The sequence below is a fragment of the Lampetra fluviatilis genome, chromosome 10 (assembly GCF_964198595.1).
Source record: "Lampetra fluviatilis chromosome 10, kcLamFluv1.1, whole genome shotgun sequence".
In the NCBI taxonomy this organism is placed as follows: domain Eukaryota; kingdom Metazoa; phylum Chordata; class Hyperoartia; order Petromyzontiformes; family Petromyzontidae; genus Lampetra; species Lampetra fluviatilis.
Genome location: NC_136284.1, coordinates 10,791,905 through 10,811,869, shown reverse-complemented (window position 1 = coordinate 10,811,869; position 19,965 = coordinate 10,791,905). Strand labels below are relative to the sequence as shown.

Sequence of the window (19,965 nt, the reverse complement as noted above, 5' to 3'; positions counted from 1 at the left end):
TGCAGCAAACTCAATTGGCGTGCTGTACCACGCTCACAAGTCTACGTTCCTCACTTTCACCAAACCGCACAGACCGGCATGGGGGAAGTATGAATAACCCCCATGGCCCACGGGGCTTGAGGAGGCCCTCGACCAATCAGTGGATTGACAAAAAGGCTGTGGATGTAAAATAACAACACATGCTAGTACAGGATACACTCAAAGAGCTGCCATTATATTTTATTAGTGGGATAACCTGAGGCAAAAGCTGTGAGTGAGCACCAATTAAGCTTAGCGCAGACCACGTGAAGTGGTGTGCACAGTTCCGTACAGACCATCTACAGTACTTATGGTGACAAGTCACAAAAGGTATTCATTTTAGTCTGAGTAAACCTAGGTGAGGGTGAGGTCAGGTTCAAATGCAAAGTACCACTGAGGCGCTGGGTTCACAGCAGTGTGTGAACAAGCACGCACTTCCATACACTCGACACGCACACAAATTTGTGCACCAATTCGCACACTTGCACCCACACAAGACACAATCGCACTTAGACACACACAGTTGCATACATGTATGTACACTTATCCAAACGCTTAACAAACTCGACACACATCTGGTAATGGAAGTGTACAGTTCCAACCGCTCGGCTCTCATGCTCACACACACACTCACATACACACGCTGCACACGCTCCACACACCAACAACAGCCGACATTCACCACTAAGCGGCGGTGATGTCACCACGGCGCTTGTGCCGGGCTAGGTGCACTGAGGCCACGTGAGGTGTCGAAGACTCGCGACAGGTCACAGACACACCCTCCGCACTCGCACTATTCCACCGTCAACACACACGGCTCCAGGCTCGCGCACACATACACACACGCGCTCCACACTCATGCACATGCACACACACACATACACCACTCCACACGCCGCTGCACACACCCGGCGACGTTGGCTGCGTCGGCTGAGAAGGAGTCTCCGGCGTCGGCGTGCGGCGGCACGAGTTGCCCAGCGTCACCCCCACCGAGGTACGGCACGCCTGCCTCCTTCTTCTCCAGCTCGAGCCGCATGATGGTGTGGATGAAGTGAGTTCGCACGCGCACCGGATTGAACTCGACGCGCCCCGACGCGTTTCCGCAGCCGTCCAGCGTGCAGCCGCACGGGAATGACAGGCGGTCCACCTGGCCGGATCACAGAGCCCATTCAGATTGCAAATTCAGAATCTTTATCTATATTGGAGGAATCCAGTGAGCTATGAAGATTTTTTTCACATGTCCAGTAAGGGGCGGATCATACCGTTACAACAAACAATACAAAACCGCAATAGGAGTGTAAAGTATAGCAAAGGTAAAGACACTTTAAAAAAATATACAAATAAAACTAACTATTACTGCGATAGGCGTTCTTCGATAAGAGCTACAACACCACGGTCATCGTCAAATGCAACACGCCATGCATCATCTGAACGCAATAAGCCGGTTTAATTGCTCCGTTTTCTCATTGGATATCCTCTCGGGTGTGTTCCCACCTTTGCCTGCCGTTACATCGTGAGTCTCAACCACAGGCCAAAGTCCCTTCGAGCAACGTGTTCTTTCAGAACCCAATTCTCTTATTCGTCAACTGTGTCATGATTATGCATTCGTTCTCTGATCCACGAGGTTCCTCTTCCTTTCTCTCAGTGCAATTCCCAATATGCTTCTCTCCACACTTCATTATTAAACTCGGCACATGCACACTATTCAAGTCCAATTTAGGAATAAATAATACACTGGGAACTAATGAGGCAAAGCTAAACTGCGTCTTCAATTATGTCTGATTTGTAAAGTAGGCCAATGCATCGCGATAGTCCTGTATATTAAATGCGCATTATAAATTCATAACTGGAGGAGTTGAATTAAGTAATCTTGTCTCGTGCTGACATGTATATACTGTCCTCCTTGCGGTCCTTTGGACTCCTCCGAAAAACAACACAATTGTTTAGCACCTGTGGAATGCAGCCACCGCCTCTACTGAACACCTAGTGCTCGGTGAATGACGCCCCCCCCGTATAGCCTTTAACCGACTGTTGGGACTCGTGTTGCTAGCGAGCACCTATGAAGGCTGGCACGGCACACGAGGGAGTGGTTGGCCAACACCGCGCCCGGCCGCCTGTCGTCTCCTCAATTCCGATGTTTACACACAGCACCGAGTACTCAATTTAGGCTGCATAGACCTAGGGGAGGACCCAGGACCGGTTTAGATATTTGTCACCGATGTTGGCTGTGAGCAGGGATCGAACTTTGATTCGCTGGTTCCGTAGCATAGTGCGCTAACCAGCACGTCACCACTCCCCACGTGTGTTTGCACGCAAGCACGCACGCACGCACCTGGCAGGAGATGCCGGCCTGGCTGCAGCCACACGTCTCAGGGTCGCAGTGCGAGCGGCAGTCGCAGCCGCACTCCTCACGCGACACGCGGATGGCACGCAGCTGCTGCTTCTCGTCGCCGTCGATGCGCCGCACGCCCGACGCGCGCAGCATGGCGCGCCGCTTGCGCGTCGGCAGCGGCTGCAGGAAGAAGTAGTCGTCCACGTCCAGGGCGCGAGCGTCCACCTCCTCGTCCGGGATGTCGTCCACCGTTAGGCCGTGCGTGTGCTCAGGCTCGGCAGCGCCGCTCTGCATCAGCTGTGACGATGATGAAAATTATTCAGAACCAGAATACTTATTTTATTTTGATAATGATTATAATGATGATGATGGCACAGTCAGGATTACTAAAGCGGATGAAGGCACACACTTGATGCAGCAAATCTGGCTGTGACGGTCCCACCTGATGACGGAGACTTGTGTTGCCTCCGAAACGTCGTGATTTTATTGTTTTTATTTTAGTAAATTTTAATTTTCATTTTTTACCTACGTGACTTTATCGAAAGAACTAAGAGTATGCACACACGTGTGTTAAGGTCTGGACGAGACCTAGATCCAGAGACAAGTACCTACTGCAAGCTGACTGAGCAAAGGGAATAACATCGAATGGTGCACATAGACACACAGAGATAGTGTCATGAACGCACTTGCTACACCGACATTTCCTAACCATCTCGCAGTACAGAATATTTTATGTGATCCACCAACCCTTGCCTGCAAAAGTGTTGGATTAGACATCCATCATTTCGTCCATGAACCCCACTATCCACTTTTATACTGATACTTGCATCATCACCCACACAGTGGCAGTGTCTGTTTTTCATCTATTACTGCAAATGCTTTTGTGGAATTATTGTTGCCAGTATGTTAGTCCACCCAGTTCATTGCTCAAAGTGGGCACCACATTGTTTTCTATTATAATTATATCATGTGCAGTTACATTTTTGTTATACAGTCAGTTGGAGTGTAACAATTCGTACCCCCTAGTAATTCGCAAACATGTTGCAATTTGGGAGTCTTGATTTGATTCAAGAGGTGGCGGCCTCTAGTGGCTGGAGGGGTACTGTAAATACATGCATTTAATACTAATTAAATGAATCAGAAAAACATTGTACACTGTCTTGTGAGATTAAGAAAATATTTTAATCGACGCATCATTACCCCTCAAGGTTGTACACCAAAACCTTGCTCATCGCAGGAGTGACGTTCTTGAAAATAGCCACAAGCGGAAAAAATCCGTGGTCTCAAAACTTAAAACTCAAATACGAAAACTGGGGTATGGTACACCGGTCGTAATACGACACCCCCTCCTTTTGTTTTATGTTACCCTACATCACCCCAACCAAGAAAGGCGAGGGAATCAAAAACATACATAACGTAGTGTATAGTATTGCAACACTAGAGTAACAGAAACGGCACAGCGACATCTGAATGCCTCACCGGACGCTGAGAACACGTGAACTGGGACCCGCAATGGGCTGCATGGGAGACAACATGGAGACAAGATGGCGTGTGTACGCTTCCGTGGCAGCATCGTCGCGAGCAGTGCAGCTAACAGTACAGTACTTCTTCACGATGCACACGGCTGTGCCCCGTGGTCAAGCGCGGATGGTCGAGCTACAAGGCCGCGATCGGCGAATACCGATGGATTCGGCGCAAATTTTCAAATCCGCAATGGGAAAACCCGCCACGGGCAAAGTTTGAATGTACACCAACATTGCGAATGTATGTTTTCACACCGTACGTAACAAAAAAACGTGTCCTCTAAGCACCAGCCTTGCCTTCTAGGGATTATCACTGTTAATAACCACTTCCAATTCACTAAACTAAACACCAGCCCTCAACATTTACACTCCCTCCAAGGGTACTTTTACCATTTCCAAATCTAAAGCACGAGAAATCTGACGATTCACGACTGTACGAATTGTCACGATTCGAGGTCAAAATGTAATTCAAGAATGAATTCTACGACTTGTTTTCACCATCGTATTTGTATTGTTGCTTGTGTTTGTCTCATTCTGTAGAGTATCGTTCACCTCATTAGTTTAAATTCAACAACATCATTGAATATATTTTGTTTAAAATGTACATAGTCGAAACTCCCATGCAGCTATTTGAGGCATGAATTGCAAGTTGCAAAATCGATTCTGATCCATCAATCGATGCATCATGAGATGCCTAGACAGCACATTTGGTGAGGCACACAGGTAAAACGAAACATAAAAAACCTCTTTATCGCCGAGTACGCAAACAACAACTGGAGGCACAATTATAGGAGATATGGGACCTAAGTTAAATGCATCGCATCAAGGGATGTTTACAATTCTTACTGGAACAACCACGCAACTTAACCCAGCAGGGCCACGCCAGCGTGTAATGTGCGCAGTAAAACACATGCTGGCGTAACCGAGTCGGTCCCGTGCCCGTATGCCCGTGTGTACGTACGAGGTCACGAGCACCTCCCACGGGAGTCGGCCTGACAAAAGCTGGCACCCGGCACAACTGTCCACATCTGCTTCAATTTCTGCATTAACTTCCACACCCCCCCTCCACCGCCTGTGGCTCTGAGAATTACACGGCTCCGTACGCTGGCTTGGAGTCTTCACGACCTCTAGCTTTGCCAGCCCTGGCAGAAGCTGCATGGGACTAGGAACGCTGTGCCAAAAAACGCAGCGTATTTTGGGTGGGCAGGGTCGTGGTAATAAACAGCGTTCCGTTGTGGCTTTCCCTGTTAGCGTCACGCAGATTAACGTGACCTCTGGTGGTTTGTGTCTCAAATTAGCCGCAATCTGTAGATCCTGTAATATTGTATCTCTCTGCGGCGGTTTTCCCACATTGGGGGTATTTTTCCTCCCCGAGAAACATTTTTTTTTTATATCTCAACCGAACATATTATTTCCCAACCTGAAAAGACAAGCAGTTTTCACGTCCCTAGAAATTGTATTTTGGAGAGGCTTATATGGAGCGTTAAAAAAGAACGTCAACGTGGAAATTGCTGCTGCTCTGAAAAATAGTTCTGCAGCCAAATGATAGCCCTAACAACTTTGTTCCTAATCCCAACCATATCCATCCACTTGGCCTCATGTATGGTTGTGCTGCACTCATTATCACGCGCACTGCCATGTCCCGTGAGCCCCCATCACCAAATTTGATCGGTGGCACATAAAAAATGAACTATCGAGACATGGTTAAGGATCAAAGTTACAAATCACGTTTGCAAAATGTGGCTGTATGGAGCACGAAATCTGCTCGCGTGCACGGGCAATCGCAAAGCACTGAGAGACGTGACGGCTGGGGGACTGACACCTTCATCAGAGGCTCACGACCACAATGTTGATTAACACGTACGCTTTCGCGGCCAATATTATTCATAATAAAGGTTTTATGGGTTAGATCGCGGAAAAATAAATGTTAGTCACGTAAACAAAACGTGCCAATTAGTTACTAGATCAGCACCCCGGTGTGCGACCCGTAAAACCTTTATTGCGAACGAGGACTCCCATGTCCCCAATCCTGCCGCATTTGCGAGAGCGCGGGGTGGAACGAACCTGGAGGCGCAGCGCGTTGAGCCGCTCCTCCTTGAGGTGCTGGCGCAGCATGTGCTGGTGGGCACGCTCGCGCTCCTGGGCGAACTCGCCCAGCGAGTAGACGGCGACGCGGTCGTGGCAGCTCGCCATGCCCAGCGTGCTGCCGCCCTGGCTGGGCACGCTGGTGAAGCCCTGCCGCCGCAAGAAGTAGTACACCGTCACCTGGTCGAAGCGCACGTTCTTGCCGCGCGCGCGCTTCGACGCCGAGGGTCCCGCCGCTGTTGAGGAGGAGGACGACGACTCTGGGGGAAGAGAGAGAGAGAGGAGAGGGTGAACGTGCGGGGAGGGTGGATTGAGCGCCACAGTGGCTAGGAGATGTTAACTCCCTCGCCTGGTATGCAGGAGGTCGTGAGTTCGATCCTGACTCTGATGAAGCTGCCACCGTCTCACAGTGTCTAGTGATGCAACGTTAAGTCGAGCTCCTGAATGCCGGCCGATCTGTGTGCTCCATATCCGTGTTGGACGTCCTCCCTGGCATGTTCCCTCCCTTGGCTGCCACCAGGGTGGTGCAGTGGCGAGATGTTAAGTCCCTCGCCTGGTATGCAGGAGGTGGTGGGTTCGATCCTGACCCTGGCGATGCCTGTATATTTGGAGTTTGCATGTTCTCCCCGTGGTCATGTGGACTGGTAGCCAAAGGCAGCAATCAAACTCAAGTCCCCGAGTTCAAAGCGCAGTGCGCTAACCACTGTGCTACAGTTCCACCGTTTGAATAGAATTTGCACAAAACTGAAAATAATAATTTCTTACATGCATAATTATGTGCATGTAACCTTCATGTAATAATTCATTTTAATTGATGACTCGATTAATGCACCATTACTTGCCTCATTTTCAACATCATCATCATCACTGAGGGGATGGTAAAGTGAGTATGCAGGAAATAGTGTCTTATGGAGAGACTGTTCCCTGCCATTTAAACATGGAATGTCAGCACCACCCAATTCTTGATTGTGCACGGGGGACACCCGAGTGCTTACAATAAACCCTGACTCTTACGAGTAAAGGGCCACAAATATCCAAACACTTGTATCACCTCACCTAGAGGAGACTGCACCATTGGCTTTAAACCAGTTCAAACCTGGGACATGATTATTCCCCGTGCCAGCGAATGCTCCTTTTCGTTCAGATTTTTTTGGAATGTATGCCTTTGTCCTTACGAACAACAAAGGGGTAGATTGCACAGGTCGTTTCATTTCAGTCTTTTCATAAATATATATATTTTTACCACCCCTCACTCAAGTATTATATCCACACGCTATTTATTCAAGGCATGCTACACTTATCTATTATATAAATGTGAGAAAATGTGACGTTTCTGAATTGCACTGTCAATTTCAAATGACACTCATGTGGGCTTCGCGTGGTCTTAAAAGTAAAGTGCACTGCGCACAAGGCAACAACCAACTTTGGTTCCAGGCATATCTTGACAAGCGAACGTAATATAATTTAATCCGAGGATCAGTAGATTTTAGAAATTTAAGCAACAGCCCGGAAGAATAAAGCCACACAGCAGCAGTCGAGCTGTGTGTGACCTTAGCGTGGCATAAATGCCAGTCACAACTACATTCACCCTACGTGGTGAGGTGGGTATCGACGAGAGGCCATTTAGTGGAATTTCACATTACACCTAATGGAAGGTAAACACAGTGGGGACCAAATGCACTGTTAAAATAAAGACAGTGAGAAACATAAGAGATGATAGGGAAAAAAGAAAAGCCCAGCATGTTGAAACAGATACAGGGCACGGATAATGAAACGTTTTACGTAGGCATGTAACAATGCACCAGCGCACAGGCAATTCCATGAATTACTGAGCTGGAATAACGATTCGACTGAAGAATCGATTGTTTCGTCTCATTTTTACCATCTGGATTGTTTTGCCGAGCTTGTACAGTTTGCTACATGAGCCATAATGTAACACAGGTATCTCATTTACATACGCTTTGTATTAAATACAGATAAAACGACTGTTTGGAAGAAGCACTGGCTGGTGCAGTGTTCTGCACACTGCACTCCAAATCCTAGCCACAGTTAACATCAGTGGCGAGTGATATATGATCCGCTCCTGGGCCTCTCCTTTCACCAGCCCACAATGACCAACCTGCAGTGTGGTCAAACACGGTCAAACAACACAGACAGCCCTGTTCATCGTGGGCGAAGGCTTCATTTAGCACCGGATTGAGAAAAGACGGTAAATATTTATAAGTACATCCTTGGACATTTTTCGTGGAATAAATTAATCATTGCACGTCCTGTTACACAAATCACGTGCAAAAAATCTACCATTGGTGCGAGCAGGACGAGGGGGGGGGGACATCGACCGGAGGGAGGGGTCACTTTTTTCTTTACGGAGGGCAGAAGAGGGCTTTCAAACATCTTTGGCAGGCCACACATAAAAAAGACAAAGATCCCCCATATAGCCTTAACAGACTGTAGGGGCAAGTGCTGTTAGCGAGCACCTATGAAGGCCGGATCGGTACACGGGGGGGGTGGGTGGCCAGCACCATGCCCGACCGCCTTTGTCTTCCCAGTGGCGATGTTTACACACAGCACCAGGTACTCATTTCAGGCTGAGTCGACCTAGGGGAGGCCAAGGACCGGTTCAGATAATAGTCACTGGTGTTGGCTGTGAGCGGGAATCGAACCCGGGTCTCCAAGTTCATAGCGCAGCGCACTAACCGCTACACTACCGCTCCCCACATAAACACACACACACACACCTCAGTCACTTCTGTCGCTGAAAGTGGCCTGTTTTCACACTGTAGCTTTGGTATGAGACACACTTTCGTTGCCAGGTGTAAAATATTCGCCCGCCCCCTGTACTCGATTAGTGAAAATACGATGCTTGCAGTCACAAATAAACATAGTTTGCGGCCTGTTTGGAAGCGATGGTCCTTGTGTGGCCATGGACCATGTGAAGTGAGGTCACGAGACATAGGTTCCCCCCGCCCGTGGTGTACGGAGCCGTGGGGGCAAGTACGGAGGAGGGAGTCGTGGGGGCAAGAATGTCGGAGTGCGGGGAGGCTCGGGGTTCGTATCACACTCACGTGGGAAGAGTCCGTCAGCCGGGGCGTTGACGCTGTCCCCGCTGTCCCCGCTGTCGCTGCTCGAGAGGTCATCGTCCGAGTCCTTCGGGGATGAGAGCCCCGAGCAGCCCTCCACCTCCTCAAACTTCCTCTTCAGCACCTCGCTCATCTCGCTAATGCTCAGCACGCCCCTCCCTCCCTGCTGTGGCACGGTCGGGAGCACGTGCGGTGGTGGCACGTGCGTCGTACCTGGGGTGAGCGACGCGTGTGGCGTTGGTACGTGCTGTGGCAGTACGTGCGATGGCGGTATGTATGATTGTACGTGGGGTGGGTGGCACGTGTGGTGGTGGTACGTGGGGTGGGTGTCAAGTGCGATGTGCGGAAGTCGCGCGTTGTTGCTGCTGCGTATTGGTGTGGCCCGCCACGTGGTTTGTTATATTGTTTGTGAGTGTTGTGAGGCGTCCGGTTGTAGAAGGAGATTTCGCGATGGGAGTTGTGCGGTTGCGTCGTGTCATACGTGGCACGCGAGTGTTGGTATTGTGTTGTGGAGTGATTTCGTATGTGTGGCCACTGAGTGAGCGAGGTATTGTGAGTAGGGGGGGAGGGGGAAAGCGGGAGGTGACAAAGACAGAAATTAAACAATTATGCGGAGTTTTCAACTCGCGGAGAAGCACGGTACGAAATTACAGGCCTATCAAACACGTTGGATTATTGCGACCACAATTACATGGCGCTTGGCAGGCCTCTGAAATAACAAAAACCCATCGAGAGAGTATCGATTGCAGAATGAAGCTTCATAGCAGGCAGTACAATGCAGGTCGGCCAAAGATTTGAAAAGATACGTATAGATTTTTTTTCTTCCCCCATCCTTCAAAATCCGCAGCCATTTCGTGTTATTAAAAATCTCCAGCTGTGTATCTCATGACGAATGTCAGAATATTAATCTTTATCCTGGAGGAATCCAATGGGCTATGATGCTTTTTTTCACAGACGTCTACATGACTGAAGACACGCTAATAATATCAGACCTTCAAATACCACGAAAGGCTTGAGATGTTTCCGTGACGTCCACCAACAAAAACCCACACTTTTTACAAAACATCACTCAAAAGTTGGAACAAATTAATAAACACGCTTACAGTTGTATAAATAGAACAAGGCGTGCTGGAAGTGCTCGTGCTGAAATGAAAGCTCATCTTGTGCTCGGGTCACCTGACAGCAGTTGCCGAATTGATTCTGCGGGGGGGGGGGGTTTCCCCGCCACAAACTAACCACAACCCTCCCCCAAGGAGGGGGCGGCTCTGAAAACCTAGAGATTAGCCACGGGGCATTTGAGCGAGCCAAGCGGTAATGTCCCACTGGCCACACTGCGCAAAAGAAGCCACCTTTGCGGACGATAATTCGAGATTACTGCCACTGTACAGTGTGCGGCGCTGGCAAGCGTCACACGCTGCTCCAGTCACGCCCATTCACTGTCAGCCCCACTCAGGGTTTATTTACACACATTACGCACGACGCACGCGAGCCAAACTCGCCGACATCTGCCCACGTGTGTTTGCGTGTGCTCTCTCGCGGTTAGGAAAATCGGGGGTCAAAAAGTTCAGAAGAAACACTGTACCGCCACCCCCCCCAAACCCCCCCCCCCCTGCTTGGGCAAAAAACGACGAGTCGATTTACGTGTTTTGTGGGTTGTGTTTGTACAGGAACTCCCGGCACGTGGAGTAAAAACGTCGGTCACGATGCAGACGAAGACATGGTACATCCCGAAAAGACATCGCAGAGTTGTACAGCGGCACAACCGCGAAATCTACGCTGTAGTGACACCGCAATGCTATTGGAGGCGAGCTCCTTATCCGTCAATTAGCATTTCACTGTTCAGAGCGGCAAGAAAGGCAAATGTCTCTGCGGCCCTAGAACAAAGAGGGAGAAGCTTACAGGCAGATTCCCAGGTTACAGTTAACAGAATTCAACCACGAAAATCTGGGTCGCCACATAAACACCGATTAAAATTCATGCTCCGAAATATGGGGTTTTGATTGGCGAAATTATTTCTGGGGATGAGGTTATACAGATCGGCCTGCACAATGTTAATGCGTTAAGACTTGCGTACAAGCAATCTAATACCGCGTACAGACATTCCCAGACTTACAAAAATGCCGAACTTACAAACAACCGCATTTACAAATGAGCTTCCATAAGATATTTATTTTTAACCATCCGACTTGCGAATGTGACTCGCACTCGCATGCCTAACCATGGCACTATTTGGTTCGGAAAACGTATGAATGTACAATCTTTCTTATTTATTAGTTTTAACAGTTTTAACAGTGCATTTAAACACAGTACATTATCGTGTTCCGACTTACGAACCGTTCGATTTGCGAACGGGTCTCAGGAACGGAACCTATCTGCAAGTCGGGGACTGCTGGTACTCTAAATATAAAAACGGGAGCAGCAGCAGAGGTCGCAAACGGGTTTTGATTCCTTACCCGTACCCGGCCGCACCAGGGTCGCAAATGGGTACCCGTACCCGGCCGGGTACGGGTATCCGTTCCCTACCCGTACCCGTACCCTACCCGAAATGAGTGACAAACGGTTACTCACCAGTGACTCACGGCCTACCCGTACCCGGCCGCACCAGGGTCATAAACGGCTACCAGTACGGCTAGCCAGGTATCGGGGAGGGTACGGGTATCGGGTACCCGGTTGCGACCTCTGAGCAGCAGTGGCTTGGGAGTCAAGTGCACGGGCACTATGAATCCAGTGACTTACATTTGATGCCGGGGCAAGGCTAACACCAGTGGTGGTGATATCGGAAACAGATACTGCACCAACCCCCACCCTTCAACAATCTGCACTGACCAGCATGGTCAAGTAAGGTCTAACCGTCTCCCTGGTGAAACGGCACGAGAAGGCTTTCATCCAGCAGTGCAATTTGAAAAAGGCTGTAATTGTGTACATGTGGGTAATTGCTCGATTACCTTGATTACGAGTGTGTATTAAACACGGTGAGAAATGTATTGGACACTGACGTACTTCCACAGATGGCTTCTACATCAGGTGCAATCAAGAGGAGCAGCATTACAGTTATAGTAGAAGACATTTTCTGAAAATTTGATTGGAGAAATAAAGGCACAAGGCATAAATGGAGACTGTGTTAACCTTAACCAGGTAAGGTTTTTCTTGACAGTCAAAATGGAAAGATGCAGTGGAAGTGACCGGCCAGAAATGACTGGAAAAAGGGGCTAAAATAATGGGAAAAAGGAGCTCAAATAATGGGGAAAATCCAAAAATATGAGCGACTCAAAAAATATGAATCATACAAGTTCACTGAAAACTGAAAATAATTGAAGGGCCAAAGCTGGGAAACATAACAACGTGTCTAGACTACACCTAGGGCAGTTATTGAAGGCAAACTGGCATCAAAAATGTAAAATAATGAGGCGAACAAGAGCAGGCTGCAGTGTGTTTGAAATGTTTTATATGAGAATGAAAACCGGTATCACCAATGTGACGAAAATGGAAAGGTTTTTGATCAGTACATATTACCTGCTCAGAAACATGAACATTGACAAAAAAACTAAAAGTGAAAAGCACACAAAGCAGCATGGAGGGGTGAATGCTGAGATTTTTATGTTGGAGACAGAAAGAAGAACACGTGGATCAGAAAACAAACAAATTTAAGACATCATAGCGGACCGTTAAGTAATTGGGCATGGGCAGGACATATCCTGCCAATAAATGATGGCTGATGGGGCGATGGATGAGGCCGGTGAAGAAGCGGGAGCAAAAGGCAGGAACGCACTCTGAGGATAGCCACCACGGAGATGGAATTATTCGATTAGCTCACGTGCAAGATGGACTGTGGCATCAAGTGACAGTGTGGAGTGGCGATCATGTGAAGCCCTTCGTCTAGCAGTGAATAAAACTTAGCCGCCGGTGATTCAATACTTGTGAATGATGATGTGACGGAAAAAAAACAGAAACCGAGCCTCGACCTATGGAGTCTTGTCATGAGGTCATCCTTGTGTGTTTTACTGCCATTGTCGTTACGTGCAGATTGAAAATACCGCGTCTACCGTTTCAAACAGAGCTGAGAAAAAATAGGCAGGAAATTGCAGTCATTCCAATTCAAATACTGTATGTAAGGAATATTCTGCAGAATATGTATGCACACATTGCTGCGTGGGAAAATATTGCACTGTAATAAAATGCACCAACAATCTGCAAAAGTATTCACATTTGGTCCAAACAGCTGATGCCCTTTTTCTCTTCACAGAAGTAGTCGACCGCAAAACTCCACTGACACGAAATGCGCCGGAATACCAAGAACACAAATGCCACACCTCGAAATCTGGAGTCCGCACACCTCGCAGCCCATTCCATCAGGCCCCACGCAAGCAATATCACCGCCCAGGCGCACATGAACATGTTAGTAGGCATCAAAGCGGCTCATGTACATGCACTGCCTTTGATGTTGTTTTATTATCTATTGCTGTTGGCACATATGGCTTCAACCCTGAATACTCATATCTCATTGGCAAAAAAGTGATAATGATAGATTGGCACAATAGCCACGGTCACAGTGAAATCAAACCATAGATAGGGCATTGCCACCTGTTTAACACGATCGTCATATTTTCAGCCGGTATTCATGAATAGACAAATGCCTCCATATTTGAGACATTCGTCACAAACCATGAACCACCGTCACTTTAACCTCACTCACCTGTCACTTTGCTCACCGTGGTGGTACAACATTAACTGCATTTGTATTCATTTAGTTAATTCGTCTTTAACAATGAACAATACAGTAAGTTACGTGCAAACGTTGTGCAACAACAACAAAATCACTACAACTAAAATGACGCTACTGTATAGGCATTTAATTTTATTATCAAGAGAAATATTTCTTTACCTCTGAACTTGGCACGCAGCCATCAGCCACAACAAGAGACCTTTCGAGGAAAAGCGAAAACCGTATTGCTTTTGGCAGGAACGCAACATTTGGTCCTGCGTGCAAGCGTAACACAAGCACGATGAACGTCATGCACAGAGGTCTCCGAAGCTGCCGATGGCCGTACCTCAATACCACCGTAAAACAGCGGATTGACCAGGGGCAACCGCTGAGCACGCTGCTTACGCAGAGGAAGCAGACGTATGGAATTCGGCCACATCCTCTTTTAATCGACACGACCATTGACAGGGTCTGATGTGGGTGCCGGGAAGCAGAACCCTGTCGGTACAGCAGTGAGGTCACCGTCCTAAATAACGACGACCGGCGACGCACGCACTCGCGCACACGCGCTCGCTCCATCGGGTAATCAGAGTGCGAACCTAGAAAGGGAGGGAGGTGACGGAGAGTTTAATGAGGGGTAGGGACCTCTAAAAAAGAAATCTCAGTGTGGAGCCAGGATCGTGTGACAAGCCGCTGAGGAAAGCGGCAAAGGACAGTGTCGCGCGGCAAGCAAGAAGGTTGCACATTATCAATTACAACATTCACCACCAATGTCTCGTGACTTTTGATCCTTTGCTCCATACCAACCCCCCAGCCCACCAGACCTCCCAAGCTCTAAATACCCAACCAGTCTTGCCCGCTCGCTCGCCAAAGAGGTAAATTCAAACATTGACGCACTACAACACTGTACTCGGCAGCGGTGATCAATTATGTTAATGATCAGGCATGACAAAAGGATCAATGCTGGGGGAATTTACCTGGAATCGCTGGGCAGTTGGAGACGCAGGGGGGCGGCGCAAACGCCACGGCGAGGCAGGGTCAAGAGGCGTACCGCACGGCACAATGCACGGCGCGAATTTTCGTCTGCTCCGTGCGGGTCGTGCCCTCTCTGGCGAGCTTTTGCCGCGGCCCTTGCTGCCGAATGACTTAATGACGCTTGCAAATAAATAAATAACTTGCTCGCCCCGCTCACTCGCTCGCAAGAACACACACTATAGCACGCATGCGCATTTTACAGGAATTTTGATTAAAGTGCTTTAGGGTTCCTTTTCTGTCGGTCCCCTCTCTCTCTCTCTTTGCTCTGATTGCACAATGACTCGGGGGGAATTGGAGAGGTGTGTGTGTGCGAGGCTGGTAAGGAGAAACGTCAGCTTCGACAGGTTTGGGAATGAATGAAAATTAATTATATTATTCATTGTCCATGATCGCAGGTGGAGTTGCTAATCCCTTAATAATGTAAAAATCTCATGGCGAACAGTTTGCATGCGCAAGAAAAATAAGCCCACATCTTTCCTGTATTTACGCAAAACGGCGATACACTAAAATAATTTGAAACGCGTTATTCGTGAGACGTTACTGTACGCCATTTAATCCTGTCTGCTTGTAAGAGACGCGTGCCATGAGATCATTTGCGAAACGTACAAGAAATCCTAGAGGCCGCGTGGAGCATGCAAGCCCACACCTGCCAACGTCGCTCCTCTACACCGTCGCTGCCACACACGGGTCACGGCACACGCGAGGTGCGTTCCGCAATTATCGCCGTTGTTTCACGGGCGAAAGAAAACGACTGTGGCGGGCCAACGCGAAGACGACGATTATAATTACGAAGGAACGGTGTGAGCGCCAGCGTGTGTCAGCACGCAGACTCGGTGAGCTACGACACCAGACAGCCCTATCAGCTAGCCCGCTCGTTGTCTCTGGTTCACTTCTTCCTGGGTGGAATGCAGCCTCGCCTGTAAGAATGTTAAATCTTCAAACATTACCCCCACCCCGGAGAGTCGTATTGTGGAGAGGAAGTCTCAGCAGTGTTGTGGAATGAACGGTAGCAAAAACATTAGGTACGGTAGCTATATATACACACATATATATAAACATGCTAAAGCAAAAATTATCCGAGAATTTTGGTTCACAGCCTTTTCTCACTTCCTCTCAATTACACGCTGTGCTGTTTATTGTACTTGGTAAAGGTGCAGCCCTGCAACTGCTTGCTCACACCACTGCTGGCGGAAGGGCCTTCACTCGAGGGAGTGCTGGAGAGCCCATCTAGAGGAACATTTGTACTCACACTTACCCCACCATACGTGACCTGTCTATTGACCAACTGTGGTGCACTTATACTGCTGGGCGAGTGCCCAAATATATAAACCTGTACATAAGCTGCATAATCACCTCGTACGTAACAATTATACATTACGAATGGACATACATCATAAAGGTACCCATCACTATTATTATACGTGGCATAGCCATAGTGACGAGTGTCGAACGAACGTTACTCATCCTCACCTATTTTCCAGATATATTCTCTCTCACCCGTCCAGCGAACCGAACACAGCACAACATCAGAGCGAAATTAATCACGTGCAATGCCGTGCATATGCGCCGTGAAACTAAATTAACGGAGCAGTCGTCGCGAGCTGCCAAGTGTACACGACTCCTCTGGCGATCGTCAAGTTCACGGCGCGTTTGACTCGTTCCACCTCTGCTCCCGCTCGGGCTGCGTTGCCCGTCTCGGGCTTTTCACCGCCGCCTGCCTTCTGCACCGCGCTGTGTGTGCCCACCTCCACGGCCGTTCAACTGGAGGCAGGTGCGACGAAAGAATCCACACCTGTGTAAATATGCCCTCTCCATGGGGATTTGCAAGATACCGTGGCGTTTTCCCATAGCGTTGCGCATTTGATACATATTTCATCATGGCCTTGCCATATTGGAGATAACAATAATGTTGTTTATTTATCCAGGAAAGCCCCACGGAGTCTCAAGAGTATTTTTTTAGAAGGGTGCTGCATTACAATGGCTGGCCAATTCAGTTCATGAGTGGCTTGTGGGAGGAAGCCGGAGTATCTCGAGAAATATCAAGCGTACGATAGGGTAACATTTAAAGATCTGCACACATAAATTCAAGCAACTATTGCTGGGCTGCCATCTCCAGGCCACCTTGCAGCCCCAAGCCTACGGCACCTGGTATTCCCAGCAGGCGTGTCGTCAAGCTCAACCGTGTGCAGCTTCGGAGATCTAATGAGATCAGACATATTTATGGGGATTTGGTGAAATTCGGATGACCACTGCCGTCTTCCCACCAAAACCCACAAAAGTCACGGGGGTGAGAGAAATGTGTAAAATCTGCCATGGATCCATTGACTAAGTTGATTAGTAAAAGGAAGAAAAAAAACACGACCAGGTGACATGGTCAGTAGACTGCCAGGCAACTCTCATGATACAAGTGGCCACCGGTAGTCAGTGTGTCCTACCGAAGCGTGTTTAGACAAGGTTATAGAACAATATACAACTGGACCCAGATAAATAACAAAACATCGAGAAAAAAATAATGGCAGCATGTGCACTTGTCAGCACCAGTCCTCAAAGTATCCTTTACTTCATACCCTTCATAAAACAAATACTCGCGTACACTAAAGCTCTTGATCAAATTCAGCTTCAGTCTTCCATCCGAGTCAGCTTCCGCATCCGTTTTGCGTGGGATTTAAAATTTAATTACTTCTTTCATGACGTCATTATGTGCTTATGAGCAGTGGAAAGAGTTATTTGCATAATGCTAAGCAACAGGAAAGGGATGTACTAATATCATCAACCAGACACAAAGCTTCCCAACAACCCACCCACGCAGTTTCCACAAGATTACACCTTGACCAACACAACCATGCACCCACACATTTCCTTTCTGTATTAAGCCTCATTTCATACAAAATGAAACCCTAGATGAAAAGCAAGGCCGGAAGAAGACTTTTGTGAACAATATACAAAGATGCTGACAATGCTCTTGGTTTGGAAAGATTGGAGGCCAACAAATTCCGTTTAGTGATTTTTTACATCCGTGTGGAAAAAGCTACTCGCGCACAGGCCATCCGTCCCCACAATTTGTGGACAGACGGCAGAGGATTTAACGAGGAAGAGGACGCTACAGGAAGCGACCTCAATGATCAGAGAAAGAAAAGAAAGGAAGCTACCGATGGAGAAGAGAGCGTATTAAATGCGGTTGACTCAGGAGTTTTGATGAACTTATTATATTGTAAAATTTAAAAAATCACATCAAATTTGTATTTTAATTCCTGGTGCCCACTCGCATATGCTGCCCCCCTTCATCTCTTTCTCTTCAATACAATATTCTCACAAGCACAGGGAGCAGCATAGCTGGCCTGATTTCCTTTTTTTTACAAGGTATTTTTACTACACCTGCATAGGGATATTGAATAAAACAGCATCTGTTTTCCAATTTCATCCTCGGCTACAACACTGCTTTCACAATGAATAATGTCAATTATCACAAGCGCAAATAAAGGCGCATTTTGCCTTCAGAAATTGCACACGACCCCTCTGCACGTGGCACGTGACATATGCCATACAGGGATGCTCCCTCTTGCACGCACACAGATTCACAAAAACAACCTCTCCTTATTTATTTTTGGATCTATTGTGAAACACCACAAAGCTGCCAATTCATTTTTTTCAACCCTTTAAAAAAACACTGCTTGAATAAATGCACAAACGTAGCTCGGGCTACTCAGAACAGATTTCTTAAAAGCAGGCAAAAATAATAACCAATCCAGATCCAATAACGCCAGGGGTGTGGGGGCAAAAAAACATACGCAAACAGCAGGGTCCACATTTCATCACAACCCGGGTAGGTAATGAGCTGCTGTTGATTTGTAACTGGATGGATAGAATCGGTTATCTGCCACATCCTAGGAAAACAACAAGCGCTTTGAGATCTTTGAATAACGGACACTTTAGGTGCTGCCAAAAAAGCTGTGCCGTCCACTCAGCTGCATCGCCCCCCACCACCTCCTTCTGCTGCAACAAAAGACCACCACCCTATAAGCCGGCAAAACCGTGGGACAGACGCATACGTGGCCGGCCATTCTGGCCCACACACTGCATCCCGGGGGCTTTGTCCTCACGAAACACCATTTCTCATTAGCGCTCCTCAAAGTCCACAGCGATCGGCACTCCGTGGAAAAAATGCCCGGTCCTCCACGTCAGTCAAAAACGGGAAGACTTTTTTCTAAGGATTCACTTCAGTCTTGAGAATCCCAGCACACTTCGGAGGTCTCAATAACGTCGCAATCTGTCGCATTCAAAGAAAAGTACGCCGCCCTTCCTAACGTAACGGGTGAATGGGTTTGCAGCCGTACAGACTAAATTTTCTTTCTGTGGGCTTGGAATCGAGTAGAAATCAAGTTTATTATCTGAACGGACACCAATCACAATACTGGTAGTAGCAATGGGAGAGCTGGCTCTGTGTATATTTTTTGTAAACCCAAACGTCCAAACCACAACGACAGGACGCAAGCTTGCGTGCCCCAACCACACATTAATGAACTATATTCCCAAACGCATATATACATGCATTTGAAGACACACACACACACCAAGATATACTTAACTGATATGCACACCAAGATAGTAAAAAACATAAACACACCAAGATACACAGTCATAACGCACGTGTGCATGTAATCACATCCATGTGATCGGAGCCCTCCGTTAGCAGATAACACAAACAAGGATGTTCCTAATATGTGCACTACATTTTTGTATCTAGTGCCAAAGCAAAACAAATGCTTCTAAAAATGGCAATCATAAACCCAAAGCTGGTAACATGTTTATCAATAAATGCTTGCACATGCACAACATGAATAATGCACACAATAAATTCCATTATTTAAATAAGTGAAAACTGGTCCAAGCCAACATGCGTCTTCTACTAAACATACAATTCCCTGCATAAATATACGTGGCTATATTTTAAAGCAAAGGGAATCAGCAGATTATTTGCATTGCGATCATTTGTAAGCCTGATTGAAGGAGCGGAATTCAAGGACACTTTGGAAAATTCTGCTCGCTACGAGCAGAAAATCAACAAAACACTCTCCGCTACCTTGGGTTGTCCACGGCCAAATGAAATGCAGGTATAAAAGCCTGCACACCAGTTTCCCTTTTCTCGAAGGTGTCACCGACCCCACCGTACGTTGCGCACCAGGTGAAGCG

At 47.7% G+C, this 19,965-nt stretch overlaps 1 protein-coding gene across 6 annotated transcripts in view; it reads right to left on the bottom strand.

The window, feature by feature from the left end:
* Positions 1 to 19,965, bottom strand: part of LOC144934570 (uncharacterized) — a 38,518-nt gene that overhangs the window by 3,114 nt on the left and 15,439 nt on the right. For 3 of the 6 annotated variants that reach the window (XM_078860509.1, XM_078860508.1, XM_078860507.1), the window contains exons 2-5: positions 9,024 to 9,572; positions 5,938 to 6,218; positions 2,351 to 2,647; positions 927 to 1,165 (exon numbers count right to left, since the gene is read on the bottom strand). In XM_078860509.1, coding sequence (XP_078716635.1) covers positions 927 to 1,165; positions 2,351 to 2,647; positions 5,938 to 6,218; positions 9,024 to 9,171 — 965 coding nt within the window. In that variant the 5' untranslated portion in view covers positions 9,172 to 9,572. The remainder of the gene's footprint in view (positions 1 to 926; positions 1,166 to 2,350; positions 2,648 to 5,937; positions 6,219 to 9,023; positions 9,573 to 19,965) is intronic. The other 3 variants (XM_078860512.1, XM_078860511.1, XM_078860510.1) reach the window with 2 other exon arrangements.